General features: G+C 36.3%; 1 protein-coding gene across 4 annotated transcripts in view; it reads right to left on the minus strand.

Annotated features, from left to right (window-relative positions):
* NIPBL (NIPBL cohesin loading factor) overlaps positions 1–27,720 on the minus strand; it is a 149,219-nt gene that overhangs the window by 11,976 nt on the left and 109,523 nt on the right. For all 4 annotated transcript variants that reach the window (XM_060761405.2, XM_060761401.2, XM_060761402.2 and 1 more), the window contains 22 exons: positions 25,823–26,051; positions 23,899–24,050; positions 22,448–22,528; positions 20,596–20,696; positions 19,926–20,064; positions 19,068–19,150; positions 17,370–17,502; positions 15,913–16,056; positions 14,342–14,431; positions 11,945–12,159; positions 11,729–11,831; positions 9,332–9,430; positions 9,076–9,222; positions 8,622–8,756; positions 6,282–6,380; positions 4,808–4,861; positions 3,011–3,119; positions 2,205–2,341; positions 1,391–1,531; positions 925–1,018; positions 668–822; positions 204–294 (listed from right to left, as the gene is read on the minus strand). In XM_060761405.2, coding sequence (XP_060617388.2) covers positions 204–294; positions 668–822; positions 925–1,018; positions 1,391–1,531; positions 2,205–2,341; positions 3,011–3,119; positions 4,808–4,861; positions 6,282–6,380; positions 8,622–8,756; positions 9,076–9,222; positions 9,332–9,430; positions 11,729–11,831; positions 11,945–12,159; positions 14,342–14,431; positions 15,913–16,056; positions 17,370–17,502; positions 19,068–19,150; positions 19,926–20,064; positions 20,596–20,696; positions 22,448–22,528; positions 23,899–24,050; positions 25,823–26,051 — 2,731 coding nt within the window. The remainder of the gene's footprint in view (positions 1–203; positions 295–667; positions 823–924; positions 1,019–1,390; positions 1,532–2,204; positions 2,342–3,010; positions 3,120–4,807; positions 4,862–6,281; positions 6,381–8,621; positions 8,757–9,075; positions 9,223–9,331; positions 9,431–11,728; positions 11,832–11,944; positions 12,160–14,341; positions 14,432–15,912; positions 16,057–17,369; positions 17,503–19,067; positions 19,151–19,925; positions 20,065–20,595; positions 20,697–22,447; positions 22,529–23,898; positions 24,051–25,822; positions 26,052–27,720) is intronic.

Here is a 27,720-nt window from a genome sequence, read left to right on the forward strand (position 1 = left end):
GACAACACCATTTAGGTTTAAATATATAACACAGATGCTACCACAATATCAGAAGCACTATATTCCCACTGAACTGCATAGAGTAATACTGAGTAATTTAAAATGCAATATGTTCTCATAGAGCGCCAAAATGTAACAACAGTTGCTCTAAATATTGTCAAACACAGAAAAAATAAAGACTGCAGATCTTTTGTAGTTCTTACCTAGACCAATAATGGCTTTCGTCTGTACCTCCTCGTCTGAATGTTTAGTGAAATACATCAGCAGCTCAAGCACTTTGTCCTTAATGTTAACCTGATTAAAGAGGGAACAACAAAGATAATCAATACAGAAGCCTAGGTAAGTTTCATTTCCACTTAACGTAACTAGGAATACGTTTACTCTGTGGCTCCAGAGACTGGGACATGGAGCAATGGATTCAAAGTGGAGGAAAAGATATTCCACCTAAACATTAGGAAGACTGTAGTGGAATCTCCTTCTCTGGATGTGTTTAAATAGAGACTGGATGGTGCCTCTCAGGACTGCTTTGATTGTGTATTCCTGAATTGCAGGGAGTTGGACTAGACGGACCCTTATGGTCCCTTCCATCTGTGATGGCCTCAGGGATTTCAGCTCACCCAAATTTATTTTTAGTGTAGCAGCAGGAAAATAAGAACAGTATGTTTACCTTGCTGTTGCCTTTAAAATCCTCCTGATCAAAATCAAAATGCCGGCATAGTGCTCCAACAGTGAAAAGGGATCTAAGGAGTGCTGGTTTATTTGCTGTGAGTATAGTGCTGTTTGGGTCTTCTTGATGTTGACTTTTCAACTTTGAAAGTGCACCTGAAGGGAGAGGCAAATTTGTATTAAAGTTTATCTCTTCACAATAAGCATTGATCAACTCGTACAATAATTTTTATCCACATTCTCCAATACTTAACTTACCATAGTATCTATTAAAGCAAGCCCATACAAATTTATAATTCTGTGTGACCTTGTTAACAACAGCCCCAAGACAGCTGACACAGTGCTGCACGACCTAAGAGAAAAGTAGAAAACAATAATTTATTAGATAATATCTGACACAAGCCATTGATCACAATAAGGAACTTCTTCTCAAATTTAAGAGATGATAAAATCTATTTTTAAGATGGCATAGTAATGATTTTGACATACTTCTAGATTAATTTTATTTTACAAAAATAATATACTAAGTAGCTTACAAGTGTAAAGTAAACATATGAACAGTGAAATGGGAGTTAAATTTTTTTTTAAATGTAGAGCTCAGTCATATCAGTACCATCAACCTAAATAATTACCCAGGGAAGAAATAAATAAATACACAAATAATACACAACGTTCTGCATTGTGGTGAAATGAGTGCAACTTTTAAGCAGAAGTCAGGTCTTACTGTCATGCCATATTTGATGATAAGCTTCATGAGATCTTCTTCAATAGTAGCAAGAAAAGTCTCACTTGGATGCTCCATCAATGGAACGACCAGTTCTAAGATTTTTGCAACATTGCAGATTACCATGAAGTCATTTTGAGTCTAGAAAGAAAAAATGCAATTGATTAGACTTCTTTGCTGTGCTCTTATTCGTTAATACTGCCCCTTATGAACATATATTCCCAAGAAAACCCTGTAGTAAGTAGATAACAAATTAGGTAACAATATGAATTCTACAATAACATTAAAATAATATTTTCAAAGAGACTTGGGGTTAGGGTTAGGGTCCAGCCTGTGAGAAGGATGCAGTCCATAGAGTATCCACAACCTTCTTCTCCCAGTAATCAGAAGAAACATGATATTTAAAGCTTTGGTGTTTCACAATCAGAACACCAGAAGAAACATGATATTTAAAGCTTTGGTGTTCACAAGGAAATGGTTTCTGGTGGGCATTGGGTCAAATGCCAATTTGCAAATGTTTAATTAATTAAAGAGCTTCTAGGAACCTTTCAGTCTCAGATGCAGTGAGCAAAATGTAATTACCCACAATATAACATAAAATAAACAACACCAAATTTGGAAAATACTCAATGGAAGGCATTCGTATCAAATAAGAGCAACAAAAATTGTCAAGATGACAAATGGGTTACTTTAACCTGCTGCTGAATAGTAAAACATACACCAACTATCTTTGCTGCTTCGAATTTGCACTTCAATCATAAATGCAATATACCATGACCAGAAACAATGTACCTGGAAGGAAGAGTGTACTTACGCTGCATTTAGTGGTAAGATATGGCTGCATGGTCATTGCATGCTTGACCATTAACTGGGGCCTGATTTTGCTGAATAAGAATAAAGTGGTTATGCAAGCTACCAGACGACTTGAGTTCACACCCTTGTTGTCAGAATCTACAAAAAGAAATAAAAGAATACTTATCTATATAAATAAAATAGGGTTCTATATGTCATCATTTTGAATGAAAACAGTTGGATGAACTTTCCCCAATATAAAATTTAGGCATTATTATTATTATTTGATACACATCTGGAAGATGTGTTTGGGATGGTTTGACAGAGCATAGACTACATGGCATGCATGAAATTCAATATGGAGTGGCCCCTGGAGCACTCAAATTGTTCATTCATACATATGGAATAGTATGACACATCAACTTAAAGATTTTGATGAGATTCAGAAGTCTTAAAAAGGAACAGTGAATTTGTGTACATTATCCATGTCTTCAGATCTTTGTTAACTTGGACTGTTGAATATTGTTTAGATGGACTTCACATTTCTGATTTGGTTTAAAATGATATTACACATAAAGCACAAAACAATCTCTCTATTTTATTTATAATAGTTACAATTCTGAGCACATTATCTTGTAACATTCTTATCTACATGTGCTGTCTTCTCCATATCAACAGTTCCCTCGCAGAACTTGTCATTGACAAACAAAACAAGAAATCCACCTCTACCAAAAAAAAAAACTTCTTCAAACAGCCACTAAAGAACCTTGATTTTATTAAGAGCTTTCCTATTAACCACAAAGAAGGCCTAAACAGCAAATATTTTACCTGCAAGAGATTCTTCATACTTTAGAATATGTTCAACCAAATTATCCACTAGCTGCGTACAGGCTTTTTTCACAGGCTTGTATGAGGCATCCTCTTCAGATTTTAGCAACTGCAAAATAGGAAAGATTATATTTGATGGCTGAATCAGAGAAAATACAAACCATCTGCACAAAGGACTATTGGAAGACAGTTTTCACCATTTTGCCAAATCACATGTGAAGTAATTTTTGAAAATAATTTGAAACAAGTATCACGCGAACCACTGGATCAATAGTTGGGCAAACTGTCATCAATACGTAATGCTTATCCTGTTTGTGAGGACCAACATGTTCTACATTCAGTGATCATCTTGCCATATCAGGCTTACATATCTTAAGTGAGTGTTCTAAAGATATTTCACAGGTTTTCTCTTAGCCAAAGTAGAGAATAAACTGTAAAGTAATAGTTAACTGCCTTCCAGCTAATCATTCTATGAATTACAAGAACTGCCAATATTTTTTGGCAGTTCTTTTAATTGTTTTGTCATTGTTTACTAGGTAATGCAGGGAAGGCACTTATATAAAAATGAATGAGTATTAGTCAAGGAAATATTCCTTTATGACATTTGGAAGAAACTCAAGGTGCATCTAAGGCCTTTTAACTGTCAGGGCTCAATGCTATGGAATCATGTGAGTCATAGTTTGGTGAGGCCCCAATACTATTTGGCAGAAAATGCTAAAAACCTTGTAAAACTACCATTTCAACGATTCCATAGCATTGAACCATGACAATTAAGGAGGTATCAAAATGCATTAAGTTTATGGTATGGCTGACTTTTAGGTCATCTGCTTGTCATCCACATGTTGACCTATACAGAACTACTACAAAGCTTTCAGTGTAGTGTACCCCATAGGCCACCACAGGATAATTTTTGCTGCTGAGGGATCCACCCCCCCCCCCCATCTCTTTTGCCATGCTTTCGCTCCATCTTGAGTCATTTCTGGTCTAGGAGATGCAGAACAAGTTGGTTCCCAGATTACTTTCCTCTCCTGAGCATTTAAAAATATTTTACACTATAGGTGCTTCCCTCCAATGTCTTCCTGAGAGGCTATAATGACCTGAAAAACCCATCAGTTACCCATTCTATTGTAAAACATTTTTTTCAGTAGCACTACAAAACATCATGCGTCTCATGTATAGGATGAAACATTACCGGCTAAAACAACCCGATCTAGCAGAAGCACAAGTGCAGCTTTCCAGCAAGGAAAGTTGTGTCTCTGCCCTCCAGCTGAGGGCTTACATAGGATTTTGACAACATTAAAATGTACACCTTTAAGGGCTTCAAATGTTTTTAAGACTTCAAAGTACTTTTGACAACTACTACCAATGATTCATATGTTCCCCTTAAATAGGGTTTGTATCTGAACCCTCACAAGCATGTTTGTGCCCTCTCAACTGGTGTCCCCTGGCTGGCCTACTTGGTAAAAAAAAAACTGACAAAAGAGTTACCTTTACAACTGACAGAACTACTTGATTCATAATAATGAGGTCAGCATAGCAACCCTTTACTCTGTATTAAACGAACTTTGTTGTGCTATACTCAAACATGCCCCCCCTCATTATTTCCTCTGACAGATACAGCAATTAGTGCTCTCTGCTGGCTGGCTGCCTTGAAAGCACTAACTCGGCAATGACTACAACGGATCTCTTAATTCCTTAACATTTCCTAGCTGTTAACAGTAATATAAACCCACACTATTTCTACTAAAATATACACACAAATAAGGAGAACATATCCTTTAGTAATTAATTACTTACATTCTGAAGAAGCTGTTCAAACCAATCATACCCTGTATCTCTACAAGCTGCAACCTAGGAAAATAAATATAAAGATGCTTATGTGAATAACTGTTAATGTTAACTTGATTTTAATATAACATCACAAAGTTTAACATACAGAACAGAAGTAATCTCTGCCTCCATAACTATTACTTTAGGTTGCACGTGTTTTCACATTCCCTCTAAACCAGTAGTTCCCAACCTTTTTTTTTTAAAACAGGGACCACTCCCCAACATTAGTACCAAAAGGGTTACGAATCAATTTTTGGTCAACTTTAGATTTTATTTGGTTATTTAGGGTGCTGGTTCAGAAAATTGCATTGGATAGATCACATCAGCTCTAGTTGCTGACACAGAACATATGCCATCCAGTAGTCACCATCTGCTCGCCCACAGAAAACTATATTTAATAAGCTAGAGCTGATGTGGTCTATCCAAGGGGACGGGGCTGGTCAGTGACAAAGAAGGAGTGGCAGGCGGACTGAAAGGAGTGGAAATAGAATAAATAAAATAAAATAAATAAAGAAGAAGGACACTCACAGACCAGATTTTCATCCTCATGGCCCATAAGTTAAGAACCACAGCTCTAACCTAAGTCAATTTTTACCTCAAACTCAAAACACAAGACCTTTGGAATAAGGACCAATTTCCTGATGAATTTTGTAAAGTGGTGTACTTGTTCACAAGAAAAACAGTTGCTTTCTGTACAGCAGTACTCAAAACATAACCTCTGTTTTTAAAGTATTCAATTATGACAAAAGTGTTCCACTGCATCAAATGCCACTTGGCATATTTTAAAATTATATAAGGATTCATACTTTTCATTTTAAAAACTGGAAAAAAACACTCATTTATTTATTTTTCTGCCGTTCTCTAAGTATAGGAGTATAGGAGGACCCAGGGTGACTTACAACATAAACTGGAAAAAAAACACTCATTTATTTATTTTTCTGCCATTCTCTAAGAATAGGAGGACCCAGGGTGACTTACAACATAAATAAAAATACAATACATTTATAAAAATAATGATTATTTTTAAAAAGTTTAGAACAATAAAACAAAGTAACCTAGGAAAGATGGCAGCAATTAAAAACAGAATTTTACAATGAGAATAAAAGTACATCGTCTCCCACCAAAATACTTTTCTGCAACAACCAGACAACATCCCAACCATAGATGACTAAATTCATAGATAAAGAATCTGTGAATACCAAGGACCAACTCTATGAAATACTTTGGGACAGATGTGCACTACATAGCCTAGCATTTGCTTTGAGGCTATTGGGTACATGAACTTTCAGCCCTCAAATAGTTTTTTCCAATACAATACTAGGAGGCAGGTTGGAGGAAACCTGTATCGTCAGTTCTCTTACAGGCAATAAATGTGACAAGGACACACTACTACAACTGATGTTTTAGTCAAGGGAAACAATTTATTTCTACTAACACATACCACATCCGTAATGTTGAGGATTTTCCTGGTCATTGCTTCTTTGTCATTATGAGGAGTTGGAGTAAACCACAGCTTCTGGAATGTCTCATTTACCAGTTTCTAAGTGGGAAAAAGAGTTCTTAATGACACAAATTAACATGAAAAAGTTTTCCAACTTCAGAAACCCTAGTGTTCTACTAGAGATATCACTTATTTATTTATTATTTTGTATCAAAAGGCAGCTAAATATCTTTTGACCAGAAACGGGCAACAGCAATGGCACTGTCTGTAGCCTCCAACAATTCTTCCTCTGCACATGGGGCAGGGCATAGTGGACAAGAATACAGATGTGGAGTTGTCTGTTCTGCTCCACAGTCACACAAGGTGTGGGATTCTTTTAGGTAGTGCCATCTTGCCAGGTTGTCTTTTGATCTGCCCACTCTACTTCTGAGTTTGTTCAGGGACTTCCAAGTTGCCCAGTCTTGGCTTGCCCCTTGGGGGGGGGATCTAGTTGGGATTTCCTGGTTTAGCTGCCCAGAGGGATACCCTTGCTGTTGCTGGGGGGATTCCAAGAGGAGTGGTAGTTCTCATAAAGCTTTTCCTTGATTTGAGTCTACTGGGAGGAGGCTGGTAGCCATGTAGTGGATGGCTTTCACAGTGTTCAATCTTATTTCTCTCACATTTAGCAGCAACTTCCCGTCATACATTATGTCATGTAACAGGCTTGCCCAACCAGCCGCCAAGGGAGGGAGGGGGGCAATGCCAGCTAGCCTGTAGAGTTTATCAACAGGTGTAGATTTAAGACATCCTGTGATTCTGCATGTTTCATTCAATGCTATGTTCACCTGCTTTGCATGAGCAGACCTATGCCAAACAGGGCAGGCATACTCGGCAGTTGAGTAAGACAAGGCTAGGGCTGATGTTCTTATTAATTTTGGGTCTGCATCCCATGTGTTGCCAGTAAGTTTCCACAGGATGTTATTGCGTGCAGCTACTTTGAAACATTTGAGATATCACTGACAGAAAATTAAATTATAGCCATTCCTCCATATTTGCAAGTTTAACTTTTGCAGATTTGATTATTCATGGATTATTTGCCTCCTCGACTGCTGCTATCCAATGCCACTTTGGCTGAGAAGGGCACAGCTGGCTTAATATGCCTGTCTGCAGAAGAAAGGCATTCGTCCTTCTTTAGCTGAAAAGGGTGGACCATGCTTAACACTGTTCTTCAGTTGAGAAGGTACATCTGGCTATCCATGCTTATTTTGCTCAAGAAACAACTCTGTTCTTCTCTGGCCGAGAGGGGAAGAGTCACATTACATGATCTCTTGGCTGAGGAAAGATTGAGAACCTTTCTTTGGTCAAGAGAAGAGCAGTCAGCATCTTTCTTTTGACCTTCATTCCATCTATCCATCCAGGAGAAAAATTAGATCACAGAAGAGGGGACTTTGGCTTCACTGGTGTGGGAATGGAGTGGGAGCCAAAAGGAAGGCTGTTTGGAGGTGGAAGTAAGGCCAGCTGCTGAATCCACATCCCCCCTATTTCTCCTTCCTTCTGTCCATCTTTCCTATCCTTCTTTCTGAGCAAACCTGAGTGTGTGCAGGTCTCCTGTTCCCTCCACTGCAATTCTTAAAGCTCTTGCAGATTGAAATACAGAGAGTGGGATTCTGGGCCACAAAATGGTGCATTGGTGGAGCCGGTGCAGCAGAAGGACCAGAAGGCCTGTGCCTTACTGAGCTCAGTTCTGAAGGTTCATCCAGTACCAGCTCCCGCCATCAGGTTGCTTCTCTGGACATCTATACTCACACGCACATATGCACCCTTCCAAAATTCTCCAATTGGCCTGACCAGCAAATGAGTGAGCAATGCCACCTCAGGAAAGCTGCGATAAAACAAGAACTCCATACCCAGATCCAAATTAAGAAGGAAGAGGAAGCCGGCTAAGAAGTGAAAGTGGCAGTGGAGTGAGGTGGTGGGGAGCAGCACAAACAGCCCAAGAGTGAGGCATCAGTGTCATAGTGCCAAAGTGGGAAAGGGAGATATTGGTCAAAGTATGGCTTGGGACAGAAGATGGAGAGGATGACAAGGAAAAGGACAACACCAAAGAAGGTTTTTGCAGCAGTGTCATAGTCCCAGGAGGCAGAGGAGGTGCAGCAGAGGAAGCCTCAGAGTGATGTGGAGATCTTTACAGTGGCAGTCTGTAGAATGCACCGGGGGGGATTCATATTTGCAGGGGTCCAGCACCCCTAATCCTCACAAATGAGGAGAGCCAATTGTACTGGGCATTTGGAAAGAAAAAGAGAATCTCAAGTATGCCTTGAGAGGTGTAACTTACGTATGTATGTTATTTTTTTTCTGTACCTTAATGCCTTCTTCATCATTGACTCTGCGAATCATTTTCACGCACATTTCTGTAATTTTGGGAAATGTTGGTTGTTCAATGCAGATGTCCCTAAGGATCTTTATGACTCTTTTTCTGACACTAATACCAGTATCCTGAGAAACAAAAGAAAGTTATTTTTAAATTTTATGAAGATTTATAAATAAATATGATTCAGAACTTTACAGTGAAAAGAAATATCAATTAATATGAGTTATAATTCATATATTATATATTAGTAAATAGAAGCAGTTGAGTTATAGAAGGTTCCTAGAAATGGGAGTAAAAAATCTAGCATATTGTCTGATATGCTTATCAGAACTTATGGCTATGTTTCCAATGCCTTATAATTGGAATGCTTTCCTATTTATGGTCTTTCCTAAGAATTAGGAGCAAAACAATTTATGAAATAGCCAAATATAAAAATAACCATACCAGTATTCGTTCAATTAGCATGTCATAATACTGTTCAGCAAGCTGTGGGCGGCAAAGCACAAACCGACCGAGTAACTCTACGGCTGCTTCTCGTACACTAGTGGAATTATCCATTAACCGGCCATGGACACCTCGCTGCATATCCAGCTATATGCATGAGATAGAATTAAAACAAAATGCCAATAAGAAAAAATGACAAGCCGTTTTTGAGAACAGAAGAATGTATGTATATTTAAAAGACTATTTCCTTCTTTACCCTGGCTAGAATGCTGGGGTCTACAGCAACAACCTCAGACAAACACTTCATGGCTTTTGTTCGAACAGCAATGGCATTTTCACCAAGCACACGCAGAATCTATTAAAACAAAAATTGGCATTTTATTTGCTTTTGGAAAGTAGACAGTACTTACTGAACAAATATGAAGCTGGAAAAACATGCTAGAATTAAAGTGAAATGAAAAACCAGGTACTAGAAATCTAGGATAACCTCACAAAAAGAGCACTTGGTAAGCCTGTTGATTGTACCACCTTCATTCACTCACTGTGAATGCACTGACAAAAAGAGTCTGCAAATGTTGCTATAATGAAATAACCAAGGCACTATGGACCTCATCACACTAGAGCAGTGTTTCTCAACCTGTGGGTCCCCAGATGTCTTGGCCTTCAACTCCCAGAAATCCTAACAGCTGGTAAACTGGCTGGGATTTCTGGGAGTTGTAGGCCAAAATACCTGGAAACCCACAGGTTGAGAGCCATCTGCAGAATCTGGTTTCTGCCACCTGCAGAATTCTGAGGTTTGTAGTTTAGTGAGGCCCAGGACCTACCTGGCTGAGCAGTTTAAAGGCTCCTCCCTAAACTACAAGCCCCAAAATTCTGCTGGAGGCAAAAACTGTATTGAAAGTGGATCCATGCTCTGGTGTGATAAAGAATAAACTTCCCCTCCCCAAACCCTCTATGGCACACACACAGAAGATAGCATTGAAGATCTATTATATTCTGCAGAGGTTTGGAAGAGACAGAAGCAACCTGTTGTTTTCCAATATTTTTCAAATCCAGTTTTGCGTGCTTGGGACGCTTTCAGGAATTAGAACACCCTATACCCTATTCCATTCACCTACAGGGACTGTACATGTGCATTCACTCTCTGACACTTGCCAAAAAAATATGAATGGGGAAAATTCCAAGCAGCAAGAAGCAATCATGCTAGTTGAAACTGTGAGTTAATGGACTGACCACAAAGTTTACCAAAGGCAGGAGTTCCTCCTAACATATCTGAGGGTATGAGAGAAGAACAGAAGACAAAGAAGCTCATTATTCTGTTCATCCCATAGTCAGGTATTTTCCTCATACAGAACTCGCTGCAGTAAGCACTGGCTCACTGATAAATGGTCAAGCAGTCATTAAATGGAAGAAACAGTATTCAGACAGAGCCTGGAACATTTGAGCCAGTTACATTTTTAGAGGGTCTGACTTCTACAATACATGAAGACTGTCCAATAGTAGCACAGAGAAGATGGCATCTTGTATGACAGGGGTATCCAATATTTTGGCTTCCCTAGGCCACACAGAAGAATAATTGTTTTGGGCCACACAGAAAATACACTAACATTAATGATAGCTGATGAGCGACAATACAACAGAGTCCTCTCATTCTTTATTTTATTAGTAAAAAATAATTTTAACAGGTTTTTTTTCATTTCTTCTAGCTGAACTGTTTGCAATTATAATGCAAATTACAGATAATATTCTGATATTTGTGGACAGAACATACTCTGATTAGTCCAGTCTGTTCCATTGTTGACTACTAAGTCTGCACTCAAAAACCATGCAATCGAGTTACAAAAATAAATACATTAACAATAATAATAATAATAATAATAATAATCATCATCATCTTATAATGTGTAAATAGTTTATGATATTGTGTTGGGTCACATCCATAGCCATCCTTGGTGGCTGGTTGGGCAAGCCTGTTACATGACATAATGTATATCAGTAATACATCTTGTAACTTACAGCTAAGTGAGACGTTGTTTATAATACCAGAAATAATTATGAGGCAGGTTCTAGAAGTTTGTATCTCACTATTTCTTTCCTCTCCCCACACCCTTATTTCCTCTGGTTAAGAAATACTGTAATCGCCAAATAACTGCACATCATGGCAAGAGTAAGATACTTCAGGAATTCAAATATGGTGATACAGTCAAACATGCTCATGTTCTTATGAATTCAATTTCATTGAATGGTGGTCATACTCATGACATCATGCACAGCAAACAAACTACTGAAATGGTTTTCTACCTAGAATTATTAAGCAGCTTTACACAGTTTTTGATGCTACATTCCTAAAAAAAGGAAAGCAAATAAACACAGGTAAAAGCTTCTGGAGACATTTCTGCCACTGTCCTTTTATGACAATGTTCCAGGATCACGGTGTCATAAAAATGCAGAGGTGAAACATACTTCAAGGAAATATAAAATGCAGGCAGAATAAAGAAAATGTTGATGTAGTAGACACAAAATGAAGCATATGGTGTTATCATGACCTATTAAATACCTGCGCTCAACAATGAACAGATATTGCACACTACCGCATAAGCGTTTGGAACCAGGAAACCAACTGTATTTCACTAAGACGTCTGGCACAGTTTACCTGTGTCAAATAAATATCGAAGCTCTGGGCAAACGGCCTCATAGAGGCCAAGTAACGAACAATCAAGCAAGCATCTTCATAATCCACAGTATCAGAATTCATCCTGTAACAAAATTGGAGACTATTACTTCGGGTTTGTTGATCAATGAAATATGTGAATACAAGAAAACAAATTTAAAAAATGAACACAATGATGAACAATGTGGGAAAACTCACTTTAATGTACTGAACTGAGAAGGTGCTCTTTTAATAATGTTGCGTAGAAATTTTTTACGACTTTCTGCTTTGTGCATGATCTGTCCCGTTGTCTCAACCTCTTTTGCATGGTGTGTTCCTTCAGATGAATCTTCATCTTTCTGAGATTTCATTGCCTTTTCTGTCTCCATAGTAGTATCCCGAAACCACTGGGCTATATAAAATTTCCGAGAAAACTGGAAAGTGTATTGGAAGAAAAATAAAACAAAAAAACAAGAAGAAAAAAAAAGAAGTGTTGGAAACAACTTTTTACAAGATGAAGTTTCAAAACTATTCAATTTTACTTATTGTTTTATCAACTTTTCTTGTAAATTTTAATTTGTAACTCAGCTGGAAGTACCAAAATCCTTTTACTCCTTTGAATAAGCCAAAGAATTATGTTATCTCCAACTAACTGAATTAACTAAAAAGCCATGTTTGTCCAAGTTACTTTAAATTTACAAATGCATTTTAGCTTCTGGACTGTACACACTACAAGAGGATTCAAAGAAGAAAATAATTATAGACTCAATTTCTATGGTTCCTGTATGTTTTCAAATCTTTTCTGAATGATGGTGACATAAGGTGATGTTACTATGCATTTTTTGGAAACTCTTTGCCTTCCTCTGAGGTTGAACGTGTGAGACTTAATTCGGGTCACTAGTATGTTTCCATGGATGAGCATGGATTTGAACTCAAAGCAGTAGTCCAACACTCAAACCATTACACCATGCCAATTACCTCTATTGTTTATTAAATGTAATTTCTTAAAAGTACAGGAGCTATTTGTATGTGTCTTTGGACAATAAAATGCAGGACTTCTAGTATAGCAGGAAGCAGAACCAACAAACTAAAGTATTTTCATATAATGGAGAAGGGCAACAGTTATGTGGTACAATAGAAACTTAGTGGACAAAGGTACCCCCTTCTATCAATGGTAGTTCCAAACAGGGATTGCAAAGACTATTTCTGGAACCCTTGAGACTTGTTGCCTTTCAGTGTATATTAGATTCCCTTAAAGTAGGTACCTTGTTTATTTATTTATTTATAGTATTTCTATTCTGCCCTTCTCACCCCGGAGGGGACTCAGGATGGATCACAGAACATACATATACAGCAAACATTCAATGCCATTTTATAGACAACTAGACAGACAATTTTACATAGATAGGAAGTATATATATTGGCTTTCCCCATCTTTCTGGCATCGTGCTCGATTCCGGCCGCAGGTGGCAGGGGGTGCTGTCGCTCCATCTCCCTACCAAACAGCTAGTTCATAACTTCCTCCTTTGGACTTAATCGCTGGTATTCCTTCTGGATGCCTCAGAATACCTCCCCCACTTTTTAATGAGTGGTACCTATTTATCTAATCATACTTTTGCCTTCGAACCACTAGGTGGGCAGAAGCTGGGGCTAAGGAGTTTACCCTGACCAGCTTTGAACTGGCAGCCTTTCGACTGACAAGACTGACTATAGCTGGTGTTTAACCTGCTGTGCTAAAGCCAGCCCTACTTCTCTCTCTATGTTTTGGTCTATAATTCCCATAACAAGAGATCACGCCTGCTTGGAGTTCTAATTCAAAAATGTGAAGGCACCCTCTACCAAACACACACAAAGAACTGGGGATAATTGATGGAGACAATAAAGAGAAAGTTGAATTAGTGTTCTAACTTGATATAAAGGACAAGTTTCTATGATGCGAACTAAAGAAAGGGAATCTGCAAGAGAACAAGCACTAAGTTCTTAAAATCTCTGAATAACTTCAAAAAGGCCTGCTCTCCAGAATAAGGATCAAATATTTTAACCTGCACTTACACAACTTCAACATAACATACTAAGAAAGCAACACCACCACATATACCAAGATACCACTCCCAATTCCATTCCTCAAACTTTTTGTTTATATCAGGAGAAGGTAAACTTCTTCCGACCTATGCTTTCTCTTTTGCAGTTTTTTGAATGTTGGAAAAAACGCTTGTTATGTTTTTTAATACTGCCAAGTATGTTACAATCAGAGCCTTGTTCTTTTTTCTTTGTGTTAAAACCACAATCCTTTAAAAAACCCAAGCTGTTTCTGAAATAGTAAAGTATGTATCTCCTTGAAAAAACATCTCCCTGCTTGTGACAGAAGAACAGTGAAGGAGCCACTGGCCCTTAGAGTTTCTCCCTCAATCACTCACTTTCTTTTCAGATCTCCAATGTGATTCCAATGCTCTGTGTTGGTCATATGAGTGAGGTTTTAGAGATAATTTCAAATTAGTTTATAACATATATAACTGAAACAAAAGACAATGTGAAATGAAGTTCCAAAATTATATTTTCTACAGGCAATTTCTGATGAAATATTCTCTTAAACAGACTTTCATTCAGAAAACATACCACTAATGATGCATCAGTTTCTGTATTTTCTTCCAAATAATCTAGCAATGCCTTTTGCAGTTGTTGGATTTCATCGTCCCCTCCTGAGGCCTGTAAAACAAATCAATATTCTTGAGGATAATTCACATACTTTGTAACATCAGAAAAAGATTTGGTATGATTTGCATTTCAGACATGCTTTAACAAGTGTGTCTGCAAGACCTGACAGAGGAGGGGAGTCAAGAAGCTCTCCTTCCAAATGATCTTCACCTGGGTCTTTGTGTCCATGAGGGGAAACAGTGGCAGTTTGTGCTATGGATGGTAGGGAAGATACAAAAGATTGAGGAGAGCCTATCGTGACAGTGATCAGTGGGTCTTCATCTGACGAAGGGGAAGCTGTGAGGGGTTTCTCCTTAGTGCACCTCTTGGAGGTTTCATCCTTCCTGTGGTCAGTCTCACAGTCTTCTCAGGGGTGGCCGGTTTATCAAGTGATTCATTTGAAAGTTCAAATTTTGATTTTGCCCTCTGCCTGAGACTGCAATGCCTCCTGCAGAGACCTCCTTATTGCGATTCTCATAGAGGAAGTAGAAGAAGGTGCTGCCAAGGCCACATTTGGACATGGGGCTGAGGGCGTAGAAAGAATTGGGGTGGCACAGGAGAGACAAAAGAACCTTCTGTTTTGAATTCACTGAGTGGTTTGAGCCTTGCCCCTGTTTTTTCTCAACTGAGGCATAAAGACTTGGCAGTGTGAACAGGTCTGAACTTTATAGCTTTCTCTAAGGTGCATCCAACATTTGCTATATCCATCTGTTTTGGACAGTTTACTCTTGCATTGCTCACAATGCTTGACCCAGGTGGGAGACATCGTTCTTATTCAAAGATGGAGGGAAATCACAAAGTTTTGTAGGTGATAGAGTTATCAATAACAATGTCTGAGTCAAGCAAAAAATGTCAAAGTCAATCAAATTCAATCCGTAAAGCAAAAGAGTTGTCATAGGAAAAACCCAGTCGGTTCAAGCAAGAGAGATAATGAAAGTAGAAGTACACAATCCAAGGCTCCTATCAAAGCACAGTATTGGCAGGTGAAAAGGAACTGAGAGGTTTTTGCAGCACCTGGCACATACTCTCTGGAGGGTGGCAAGGATTACTGTCGAAAAGTTCTAGAAGGTTCTGTAGAAGGCATGCACAGATGCAGTAGACCCAGTTGTGTGATTCACAGAGACAACAAAAAAGAACAGAACTTTTCCATGAGGTGGGACTGGTTAGAATAAAAACGAAGGGAAACTAGTTCCTCAAATGTGTGACTAGTTCTTCAGATGTGGGCTGAAGAAAAAGTCCAGGATATGGAAAAATCCAGTTCAGTTGTGAACTGTAAGGACTTCCAGTTTTGGGGTGGGATTGTTTTTTTGTTTTTGTTATTTCTGCTCCCAACAACACAAAATTTCCAAAAATCAGTTTGCTTTCCTTGCAAATTCTCTACTGACTCACTTTATCTTTTGCACCATTATTATTATTATGCTCAAAATAATTAATCAACAATACATTCTAGTATTTAAGCAACACATATTAATCAACAAAAGTTTCATGCAAACCTGTTTTAAGATTCGAGCTATAGATCCTTGATCCATTTTACTAGTGACTGCATCCTTCCTTAGTCGTGCTGCTACAGTCCCTAGATAGTCAAGTGAGGCCACTCTCAAAGCCATTTCTGTAGATTTATTACTAAACTGATGGACCTGACAATAAACAAACAAAAAAGTTGTTAACAATGTTGTCTATTCCATACTTAAACAAAATCACTTGCTAAATATTCCTTCATCTTTTTTAAAAATGGGAATGAAAAATAGTAATATATAAATTTTATATCCTTTGTTTAAAGCAAGCAATGGTTTTTATAATAAAGTGTGTGCGCACACAGTTGTATTAAGTAATATGTATAAGCATAACATGTATTTATATCCAATAAATAGCAATTTCATGCAGTGTTTTCTTCAGTGTCCTATATATACATCCTTTTTTACTAACGTCAATACAGGAACACATGCCTGCATATGCATTCGCAGCATCTTCAAATATTCTACAATTACACCTAGATCAAATGCATATTATCAAAATAATGAATTATGCAGCTTCCACAATGCCCATATGTGCCTTATTCATTTTCTAACAAAACATACTACCTTGCCTTTGAATAATTACATTTTCTTGGGCTTGCAAATAATACAAATGTGACATGGAGAATTTCCTCCTTCTCCTGACACTTTCTTTTGGATCTATGTTACTGTTTCCATTTTAGATGGGTAGTCTTAAAGCTATCTTTTACTAAACATAATCTGCCAGATATGTAAGGTGACTAGTTCCCCACCCTACATAAATAATTCAAAACAATACAATTAAATCACATAGGGATTTGCCACCATTTCTTTGCCAGTAATGTAAACAAATATAAAAAAATAGAGGCTCATAAAGTTCCATATATGAATCAATGGTACTACAACCCATAGCAGCACCTTCCTAGTAGCATTAAATAATTAAACATCAGCCACAATACATGCTTTAAAAGTAGTTTTTAAAATAATATATAGGGACTAATATATAGGGACTCAAATACAAGGCAGTTAACAATCATAGAGCCCACCCAATTGATCAGACTCTAAGTCCTGCAGCCCTAGCCAACACATCCAATAGTAAGTAAAGAATGTCGAGAATTGTAGACCAACAATATCTGGAGTGCTGCATGATTCAAACACATATTCTAAATATTATCACAAGAAGATTTAAGCTGAAATATAATTCAAACTGCTTAGAAACATTATAAGAGTTTATTTTTAATATGCTTTGTTCTGAGTTTACAATATTATTAAAACTATCTACCAATACAAATGAAACCTGCCATCACACCACTGCTCTTAAAACTCTTAAGTATGCAAAATATGTTTTTCTAGACTAAATGCTGACTAAATTAAATCGTGAATTACATCAGGAAACTGAGAATTAGTTTGATTTTCAGGCACATGTTCAAGACCTCCTATATATCCAGGTATCTTACCAGTAGTCTTCCTAGTAAACTAAGCAGCAGCTCTGCAGCGGGCCATTCTGGTTTGTTGACAGTGGAAAGGAGATCTTGAACAAAGTTCTCAAAAAGTGGCCTATAATCCTCTTCACCTTGTTTGCTACCACATCTGTTTAATTAAGTGGGAAGAAAAAACAAGGTATTAAAGAAAAACATATACTACGTGCTTCATTGTACTATGACATCAAACAAAGTTAGTGTCACAAAATATTAAAACTTATTTTTTTTACTTTAAAAATCAATAGTAAGTTTCTCTATGAGTACACTTATGACTGCAATCTGAATATCTTTTAATCTAAAATTTTATAGTAGAGTGGATAAAAGTATAATGTGTGGACTGGAAGAGCAGATAAAGTTACTGTGAGTAACACAACAAGTACATGTAATCAGTGAGCATACTGTGAATACACTCAATAATGTTTGGATGAAAAAATAACAAAGTGTGATATTTTAGTTTTGTACAACCATTATTAACTGTATATATTTTCAAAACAAGGTTTACAGGTTTGTCTACTTTTGGTATAATAGAACACCAAACTTGCTCTAACCATTTTACAGCTGATCGACTACTGCCCTTTACTGAGGTCTTACATGTTATGTTAGTGCAGAAAAAGAACCATAAGTATTGAAATAAATTTACTTTTCTATTATCTGTCCATATGTGCCTTATTCATTTTCTACCCAAACATGACACCTTGCCTTTGAATAATTACAAATGTTTTTGTTTGCAAAATAATTGTGACATAATCCATCTGAGACCAAGACAAGAGAATGACATCAGCACTGTATTATACAATTAGACTGCTAGATTTTTGCCTCACACTGCTGATGCATGAAAAGACGTACTGGAAAAAGTCTGAACAGTATCACTAAAAAGAGACTCAAGTGGACTACGTAGCACATCTTCTCTGTATGGGTACTGGGACATGCGTTCAAGGTTGTAACACAAGCAAAGGGAGTCATCTTCTTTTTCTAGCAGAAGATCATTTCTGATAATCCTTTTGGATCCCCTGCTACAGAACAGCAGCTCATAGGACAAGATCATAGGGAGATCACATTTAAAATAATGTATCATTATGGTGTCTTTCTTGTGATACCCTGTTGCTACATCTGGCTTTAAGCATCAATTCCTAATACATGAGTCAAATCAAAAGCTTTTAAATACTTCCTACACAAATGCACACATTACACTATGTAATACGATTTTTGTCCCTGAGTTATAAATGTCATTTCTTAATTGATTCTATCATAAAATATGGAAAATGTTTATTAAACTGCAAAAACTTTGTTTTTGCAGGACATCCTGCAGCACATTTTGCTATAGTTTTTCAATGAATATCTCGAGTCTCAACCAAATCTACACAGTTTGTGGCACCCACAAAAGCAAAGTTTCTGCAGTATATCAACTATTTTCAAAGTAAGTACTGCACAAATAAACAGGAAATAACACTTTCAAACCAGGAACACATTTTTCAAAGTTTATTATGCAATGTTATTATTAATAGAATCTCTGACAAGAAGTTGGCATTTTAAAATACTTTGGACATTGACGTGGACAGATGCTTAGCTCTAAAAAGGAAAAAACTGAAGCCGCTTGTAGATAACAAGCTCTGATTCTATAATGGACATTGAAAAATACAAATTAAATATGTAACACAGTTGAAGTCTACTCACTTCTTAAGAAAAATAGAAAGGAAATTTTGTGCTGTTCTCATAGCTGTTTCATATGAGTTTGTAATGATGACATCCTGATCCACCTAAAATGAATACAAAATTTATCAGGTGTGCTTTTTTAATTTTTAAGAGAATACGTAACACATGTAGCTTCTCAACCTTAGCTGAAGAGAGGCAAACTGAAATCTTTTTGGAGTCTAACAAATACTAACAAGAACTTTTGAACCCACTAATCAATGAAATGGTGAGTGTCTCAGGCAATCTTGTTTGAACAGTAAAATTGTTGCAGTTTCTCATTTTATTGAATATATTATTAAAAACCTAAATTTAATAGCTAATCCCAAATAGAGCAGACCCACTAAAGTAATGCAATATATGTATATGAGATGTTGATACTCACTATGAATGGTCTTTCTAGTGAGACTGAATGAAGGAGCAATCCACCCGCACCCAGGAAATAATAAAAAAGAAAACGACTGCAGATCCACTGAAGTAATATCCATGTAAGTTGATGAGCAAGGAATTAATTTTAATGTGTCTTCTCTAGCTAGAACTAACAACTAGATTTAGGCCAGCATTTACTCTTTGTCCTTTACTTCCTGTCTTTCGTGTTTCTTTCACACGCTTGCACTCTCAAGGCTTTCTCTTCAGTGCCTTTCCTCTCTACCCACCAACAATTATCTTCTTCTATTTTACTTATTTGTCAAATTCTACACTCTCCCTTTATAAATCCAGCATTCCATAACGTTATAAAAGTAGGGATTACATGAATATATTCTAAAGAGTTGCATGTGTTCCTGGGTCTTTCTTCTTTAATTAAAAAAAACTGGCAAAAATGACATGGAAATAATACTTTACCTTTTTATTTGACTCATCTTCATTATTAGAGTCCTTCTCTCCTGACGGTAGATGCACAACACATTGAATCAGCTGTAGCACCAATGCAGTCACCATCTGAATATACATAGGCTCCCCATCAGTATCACTACTGTTCAATCTGTGGAAAAACATCCAAGTTATTTCCAATTACCAAAATAAAATCAAGAGAAACACCACCAGAATGCAAAGAGAAATATTCACTTGGCTTCAATTTTCAGGCATTCAAATAGAGTCATGAAAACCTTTAAAATACATGCTGGTGTTATGGGAATTTGGAATTTGCTTTTATGTTTTTATTTTGAAATACCGTGGTCTCTCAGTTAACCAGAACTCAAGCAACCGGGGAAAAAACCCCAAAGAAATCATACCTTTTTAAAAAAAACAAAAAAAACCCACATGTTTTTATAATACAGTAAAACTATGCTATATGAAGTTAAAAATAGGTCCTGTAGACTGTATTTTAGAGGAAAGAAATGCAAAAACAATATCTGAGTATTCCTTGCCTAAGAAAACCTTATAATATTCATGAGGTCACCATAAATTGACAAATGACTTGAAGACACACTAACGGAAGTACATAATCAGTATAAAGAAATCCAAACATCTACAAACCCCACCATTCAAAATACTATGTAGAACCATATATTACCTGAAGTTCCTCAAACTTCTTTTGCTGGTTGGTAATCTTGCAAGTGATGTGAAGATTTCTTCTAGGATCAATTGCCTATGCTTTTCATATCTTGAGAACACCTGTTTAACAAATAGTAAATTTTTGTGATTGCTTATATGTCTCAAATTCAGAGGTTTTACAAAGAAACACATGATGTATATTTAAAATATAATGCTGTTATTTTCCAACCTATGCTTGTTGGCTTAGAAATATGACTCAGGTAGCAACATCGTATTATTGCAAATGTAGTGAACATTTTAAAACTGGACAAGAAATTTATCAAACAGTTTAAAAGAGCTGGCTTAATCATTAATTTACATTAATTTATAAATTCTAGATCAAATTCACCTTAATATTATATACTGAGCATGTTGTAAGTTTAAGCTACTATCCGAATGTTGGTTCAAAAACATTAAGAGTTATTTAATCTATTCCTTAAGCCTATATTGTAGCAGCCATGAGATTTCAATCCTGCTTCCCATCAAACAGATGATACATGGCAGGGATGCACTCTTGTGCCCGTTGCCTTTCTGAGACACGAGAAATGCAAATAATATCATCTGTCACTGGCCTCTTCTAGTTGGGCAAGAAATAACTAGCGAATTACTCCTTGCAGAATTAGAAATGAGTGAAAGTATTTACAGCAAATACACTTTTAAATAGCTACATTTTAAGTATTCATGTAACAGATTTATTAAATTTTAACTTTATAACTATTTATTACTTGCTTTACATTGAGTTCAAAACTAAAGAGGAAATCAATAGATAAGAAAAATAATTACTCAATTTTTTTAAAAAAACCTTAAAATTATGAAATTCCTATTATATTTTCCAATTAAATGAAAACCATTACTAAAATATTTATTCTTATTCATAAATGAATTACCAGAACCAGGATCCAACTAGGTTCTAACTCTGATAAAAGAAGTCTTGACAGACCAAAAAGAGGTTACAGTATTTCACCGACTCTAAGACAAACACTAATTCCAAGCTTTGATTCTAAGAAAAAATAAATTTCTAAGAATATCTGTTAAAATTTCTAAAGAGAGATCTGGCTAGATGTGCTACTGGGTGAGCAAGAAGCAGTTATGATTCTGGCTCCCTGTTGCGTGCCTGTCTTTACCCCACAGTACCTTCTTTGTCTTACTGCCCAGCCAGTCTGTGAGACTGCCCCCGGAGAGCCTCCCCAACCCTGCACCTGATGCCGTTGCCCCACAGCTAAGCGATTTGCCTTTTTTTAGCCTTGCAAAAGCACCATGTCTCCAAGTTGTTGCAAACATTCCTTGTCTCTTTGATACCACCTCCATTCTTGACAGCTATCTCTTGCTCCCTGCTTGCAGTACCTACCACTTCACAAGCTGCGGACACTCCTGCACATATTCTTTTTTAAGCAAACAACAATGGTGATTCTAAGACACACCCAATTTTTTGAGATGTTTATATTGGGGAAAATGTGTCTTAGTATTGATGAAATAGGGTATTTCTCTTCCCATGAAGTACCCACAATAAACCTCTAGTCCCCAATGCCACCAGAAGTTATACTCCAACAGATCCCTAACTCTTGGCAATAGATACTAAGCTGCACAAAAGTTGCCTATGCCTGCAAGGAAAATTGTGTCCTCCAAGGGTCTGGCTTCCATCACTATAAATACATGATAGGATTCTGTCTTAGGTTCCAAACCTTTTAAAAATAACCATAACTTCTCTACTACAAATGCTAAAGGTGCTTCAAAGTAATTGGAGAAGAGACTGATCATATAATCAATGAACACTGTACATTCTTGCTTTGCTATTTTTAAAAATTAAATACTAATTTAAGAGATATACTTACTGCAGTGACTAGTTTGATGGCACACAACTGAAGTTCACTGACATTTTCTACAAAAAAAGGAGTTATTCCCATTGAAGAAACCTATCAAAAAATTAAAAAGAATGTAAACTGGCATAATGTTTAACAAACCGAAATAAAATTATTCTAACTCTGGATTAAAATCCAATGCACTTTTTCTTCTCATGAGATTTATTTCATCCATCCCCAAAACTGGAGCAGGGGCAATTCTCTTCCCCTAAAACCCCTTTCTTGACATCAAAATCTGTTATGGAGGGCAGGAGGTCTCTTTTGGATAGATTTTGAGTATAGAGGAATATAAGGGATAAAAGGAGAAAGCTACACATATGGACTTCTGCCTTCGTAGTATTAGATTCTGTACTGCAACTGCCTTTTATAATGGCATATCTAGTTCTCATACTAGGTATCCGTATGTTACAAACACAATTTAAAAAGATGATGTGTTTCTGGTCTAAGACAGAGAAACATACTCACTATGTAATACGATGTAATACGATTTTTGTTTGTGGGTTAAAAATGTCATTTCCTAAATGGTTCTATCATAAAAACATAGAAAAAGTGTATTAAACTGCAAAAACTTTGTTTTTGCGGGACATCCTGCAGCACATTTTGCTATAGTTTTTCAATGAATATCTCATAGAGTCTCAAACAATTCAACATACTTTGTGGCAGCCACAAAAACAAAGTTTCTGGAGTGTAACAACTAATTTCAAAGTAAGTACCACACAATTATACAATTATACAGGAAAAAATACTTTCAAACCAGGAATATATTTTTTTCAAATTTTGTTACAAAGCATAATATTAGTTCAAATAACTGTGGTCATGAGGAAATATCCTTAAACGATAGTGCGTAATTTTTTAAAACTGAAAAGCATGCATGAAGTGTAGGAGGTGAGATGAGATGCTTGGATACAAGTGTCAAAAACACACTAAGAATGCTGAATGAATGGACAGATTGACAGTTGCTGATGCTCAAAAGTGCATATATTGTCCTCACTTTGTGTACTGATAACCAAAGTTCCAATATTTTATTTAGGTTAAAATCTCCAGCATATTAAAATTAAAGCTTTCCAAAATGTGTGTTGCAACACAATAGTGTGTTGCTTGCAGTGTGTGGGAATGTTGCACAAATGTTACAAGAAATGAAAAAAAAACCTTACAAATCGTGCATTTTAAAACATATAACTGAAAGGTTTTCATGAGACATCTTGTGTCCCTAAACATTTCATTACTATAATGTAATCATGTGTCCAAATCTCTTAGAAGGTTTTGGTTAACCTCCAGTTTGCTAGTAAAACTGGAATTACTGTCATGAAACAATCCATGTCTAAAAAAGTGTGTCACCAACATGGAAAGTGCTGATTTAAGGTATTCACTAGAAATTATTTAGATTCATCCAAAAAAAATTGAATGAAAAGAATCAAGCTTACCTGAAGAATAGTAGTGTCAGTGAGAAGCTGTATCTCCAGTAATTCAGCCAAGCTGCTAACAATATCACAAATTTTGTTGTATAACATCACTATTACTCTCTGTTTGTGTGTCGAACACTTGGCACGCTTTGCTTTTGAACTTAACAAACCACCTAGGGAAAAATGAACAACCAATTTATATTTTTTGCAGCTTCAAATTATATTACAAACTATTATAAAGCACCAATTGGGGAAAATAAAACTGATAGTATAGTTGTGAAATAGGGCTGGAAAGAGAACTTCTGAAGAGAGCACTCAAAAGTTTTTATACAGCTACTACATATACATTCATGTAAAAGTTGACTTCATGTATAAGTCGAGGGCATGTTTAGGGCCAACATTACAAATTTCTGATGTATTCTATGGATAGTCAAAATCAATTCCACAGAAAGTGCAAAACTGCAGTACTACCTAAAGGGGTTGACCCTAGCTACTGCCACTGCAATTTTCCCACGCAGGCTTTCAGAAATGGCAAAAGTGGTGCCACAGCAAAGAGTAGAGAGGGTCAATTCTTCTTTCAAGTTCTCCAAAGATGGATTACACTATGGCCTTTTACTACTCTACTTAGAGAATGTACTGCACTTACACTGACCGGTGAGTAAGTTGACCCAGGTTTTTTGGGGTCACTTTTTTGACTGAAATTTCTAGGCTGAGTATATATTAACTTGAGTGAAACTAATTATTTCTAGGACATCACATCTCCACACCTTACTAACAGAGTCACAGACAAGGTTTATTGCACTAGGCTCTGAAGCCAAAGGACCTCCTGAAGCAAAGGACTGAACCGATGATAGAGAAAGCAACTATGAAAGAGACAAATCTAGGCAGAACGGTTGCAAGTTAAATTGAAAGTCCTTTGACAGCAACTTTTTCAATTATATAAGACAACATAATCCAGAAATGGAGATCAAAAGGTAAAGACAGAAGATTATAATGCATCATAATACAGTATGGAACAGGCAAAAATTATTCAAGAAGCAAATGAGAAAAAAAAAGAAATAAAATACTAAGCTCTGGAAGGTTTGCCATGAACACACACTCCCCCAACTCTCCACCAGTTCCCTGTCTTTTCAAAATCAGCTTTTGTCAATTTCCCTGACTAGCATTTAAAATTAAGTAAAGGAATCTTTTGTCCTATTTATTCACACATATTTATTAGAATACAATTAAGGTCTAATACATGTATCAATGTGCAAGTAACAAACAGTACAAATAACACTAATGAATAACTGCAGCTACATACCTAACACGGGAATATATACGACTGAAAAGAGCACTGAATCCCTATGTTGCTTGCTTTTAAACAAGTAACAAGACTATTCTACTTTAAAGGGCTATATAGATAATCATTTATAGGTTACTTCATACTACCAATATCTTTATTGTCTCTGAATTTTATAAGATGAATACTGGTTTTGTGACACTCTTACTGTGCATTAAATAAAATGCAAATCCTATTTTACATTTAAATTGTTTTTTTATATGCCCCTATAGTAAGAACCATGGCAGTATGACTCAAGGAGCCAAGGTACATGTGAATGCATGTAAATATTTTGAACACACTATTTTCTTATGAAACTTTGATGAGGGAAAAGGATAAAATAACTCCAAATTAAAATCACGAAGGCATTTAAACAAGGTAAAAGCATATTAAACAATTCAAACAAATTAAAACAACTTTAAAATTCTAGAAGATTTTTCAAGCCCATATAGACATGAATAAATACACTTAATAATTGTATGGGCAGAGACTGGCATTCAGAAATAAATTTAAGATGTTTGTTTCAAACAGAGATTAGGGACAATTAATAGATTTTCAATTAAACACTTGGAATATGCCTGCATTTCATTTAACATTAATACATCCGTTAGTTTTCATACTGACCACCATGAGGATCCAATCTGTAAACAGGATCATACTGAGGATAAAGAGTGTTCTGCAAGTGAAATTTAGTATATTGAATAACTCTTTCTATTACATCTTCAATATATACAGCTTTGGGCATGTTGGGCGATGTCATGATATTGATAGCTGTAAGACAGGCATCTGCTGATTTTGTAACTCTCTCCATTATCAAGTCTCTCCATAATCGTTCTTCATCTTCTGTGTCATTCTGTAGAAAAATTCAAAATACTAACTTTAAAAATATATTTTTAAATTATCCATAAAGAAATATAAACACCCAATACAACAATATGATAAATTATATTCAATAAAATATATTTTCGATTTTCTTTTTTTAAAAAAACCCTCAAATCACATGTAAGTAAGGAAGCACTCTACTGTCTACTTCACTCCTGCCTTAGAAAACTCTTTCCTTAACTATACTGACCAACCTTTTCCATCAGCTATGTTCTTGCACTTTTATGCACAGTGTGAATAGGTCAGCTTCAGTTCTACCGAAAAATGTGAATTTTGTCTGGCAAACTGGAGAGATATTCAAATTAGGCATGGGCAATTCATGGTTCTAAATGGTTCTAAAGTACTTACAAAACTAGAGGGCTCTGGTGCTTTGCTTCTAAAGTGTTGCTAAAGCTGGTGCTTAGCTGGTGGTGAAAATTTCAGAACTCTAACAAAACTTTCAAAACTTTCATTATTATTTCGTTATTGGCTATTTTATGACAGAACCAATTAGGAACTGGCATTTATAATTTTGAAAGTTTTGTTGAGTTATGAAATTTTCACAACCAGAACTTTAGAAACACTTTCGAAGCAAAGCCCCAGTGCCACCTAGTTTTGTAAATATTTTAAAAGCATTTAGAACCATGGATTGTCCATGCCTAATTCAAATTAGTCAAGACATTCTAAATGTCCTTGTATCAGAAGGCACTGAAAATACAGAGGCGTTCCTTATTCATGGAAGTGAAGTCTTACAGAACTGCCCTCTTAAAAAAGATCTGTTCTTTTCCATTTTCTGTTGCCCAGTAAGAAACCCAAGAGGAAAAGGGAGTAAGTGAATGGGCAAAAAGCCATGAAGAAATAATTTCAGTTCCAAACAATCAACGTGCATGTCCAATGGAAGAGTATACAGCCTTCAGAAAGGTCAGTGTTGTCAAGAGAGATGTCAGACTGATTGTCACAAGGTCTATTGTAGTGCTGAATCATTTTCTGTATCAAAGCACAGGGAATGTCCCGAGTACTGCAGCAGATCACTTTCCTTGTAGGCCCACAGTGACTCCCACAGTGGAAAGTCAACAAACTAATTTTGTGGACTAAGTTTCCCTTGGAACATCTTTGGGATGAGAGTCAGATATTAGCATTTTAGAGACATCCTATAGAACTGGGCTTTTTGAACTTTGTCAACTTGTGACCCCCCCCCATGAAAAAATACCCCATGAAGGTGTAGGAAGACAGAATGATTACCTACAGCAACATATAGTGAACAAAGTTGTAATTGATACTACATGAGTTGTAGTTAAGTATTAAAAGTTCAGTATTAAGTCTCATGTTGAATTCCTGACATCTTTAGATATCGTTAGAAATATTTCTTAGAAACATTCCTGTCTGAAAACATGGGTGAATATTGCCATTCAATGTAGACAGTACTGAGATAGACAGATCAATAATCTGAGTAAGGCAAGTTTTTATTTTTGTATTTCATGGCTATTCAGAATGCACAGCTAATTGTCATATTTTAGATGCAGATCCAAGAGCAGGTGTTTCGTGCAAAATATGTGAATTTATTTTGCCATTCATCCTGAACTGTTGGACAGGGGTTATGTTTAAAAATTTAAAAAAATAGACACTAGAGGGCAGCAGTGTATCAACTTCAATCTAGTACA

The sequence above is a fragment of the Anolis sagrei genome, chromosome 2, assembly GCF_037176765.1.
Source record: "Anolis sagrei isolate rAnoSag1 chromosome 2, rAnoSag1.mat, whole genome shotgun sequence".
NCBI classification, from domain to species: Eukaryota; Metazoa; Chordata; class Lepidosauria; order Squamata; family Dactyloidae; genus Anolis; species Anolis sagrei.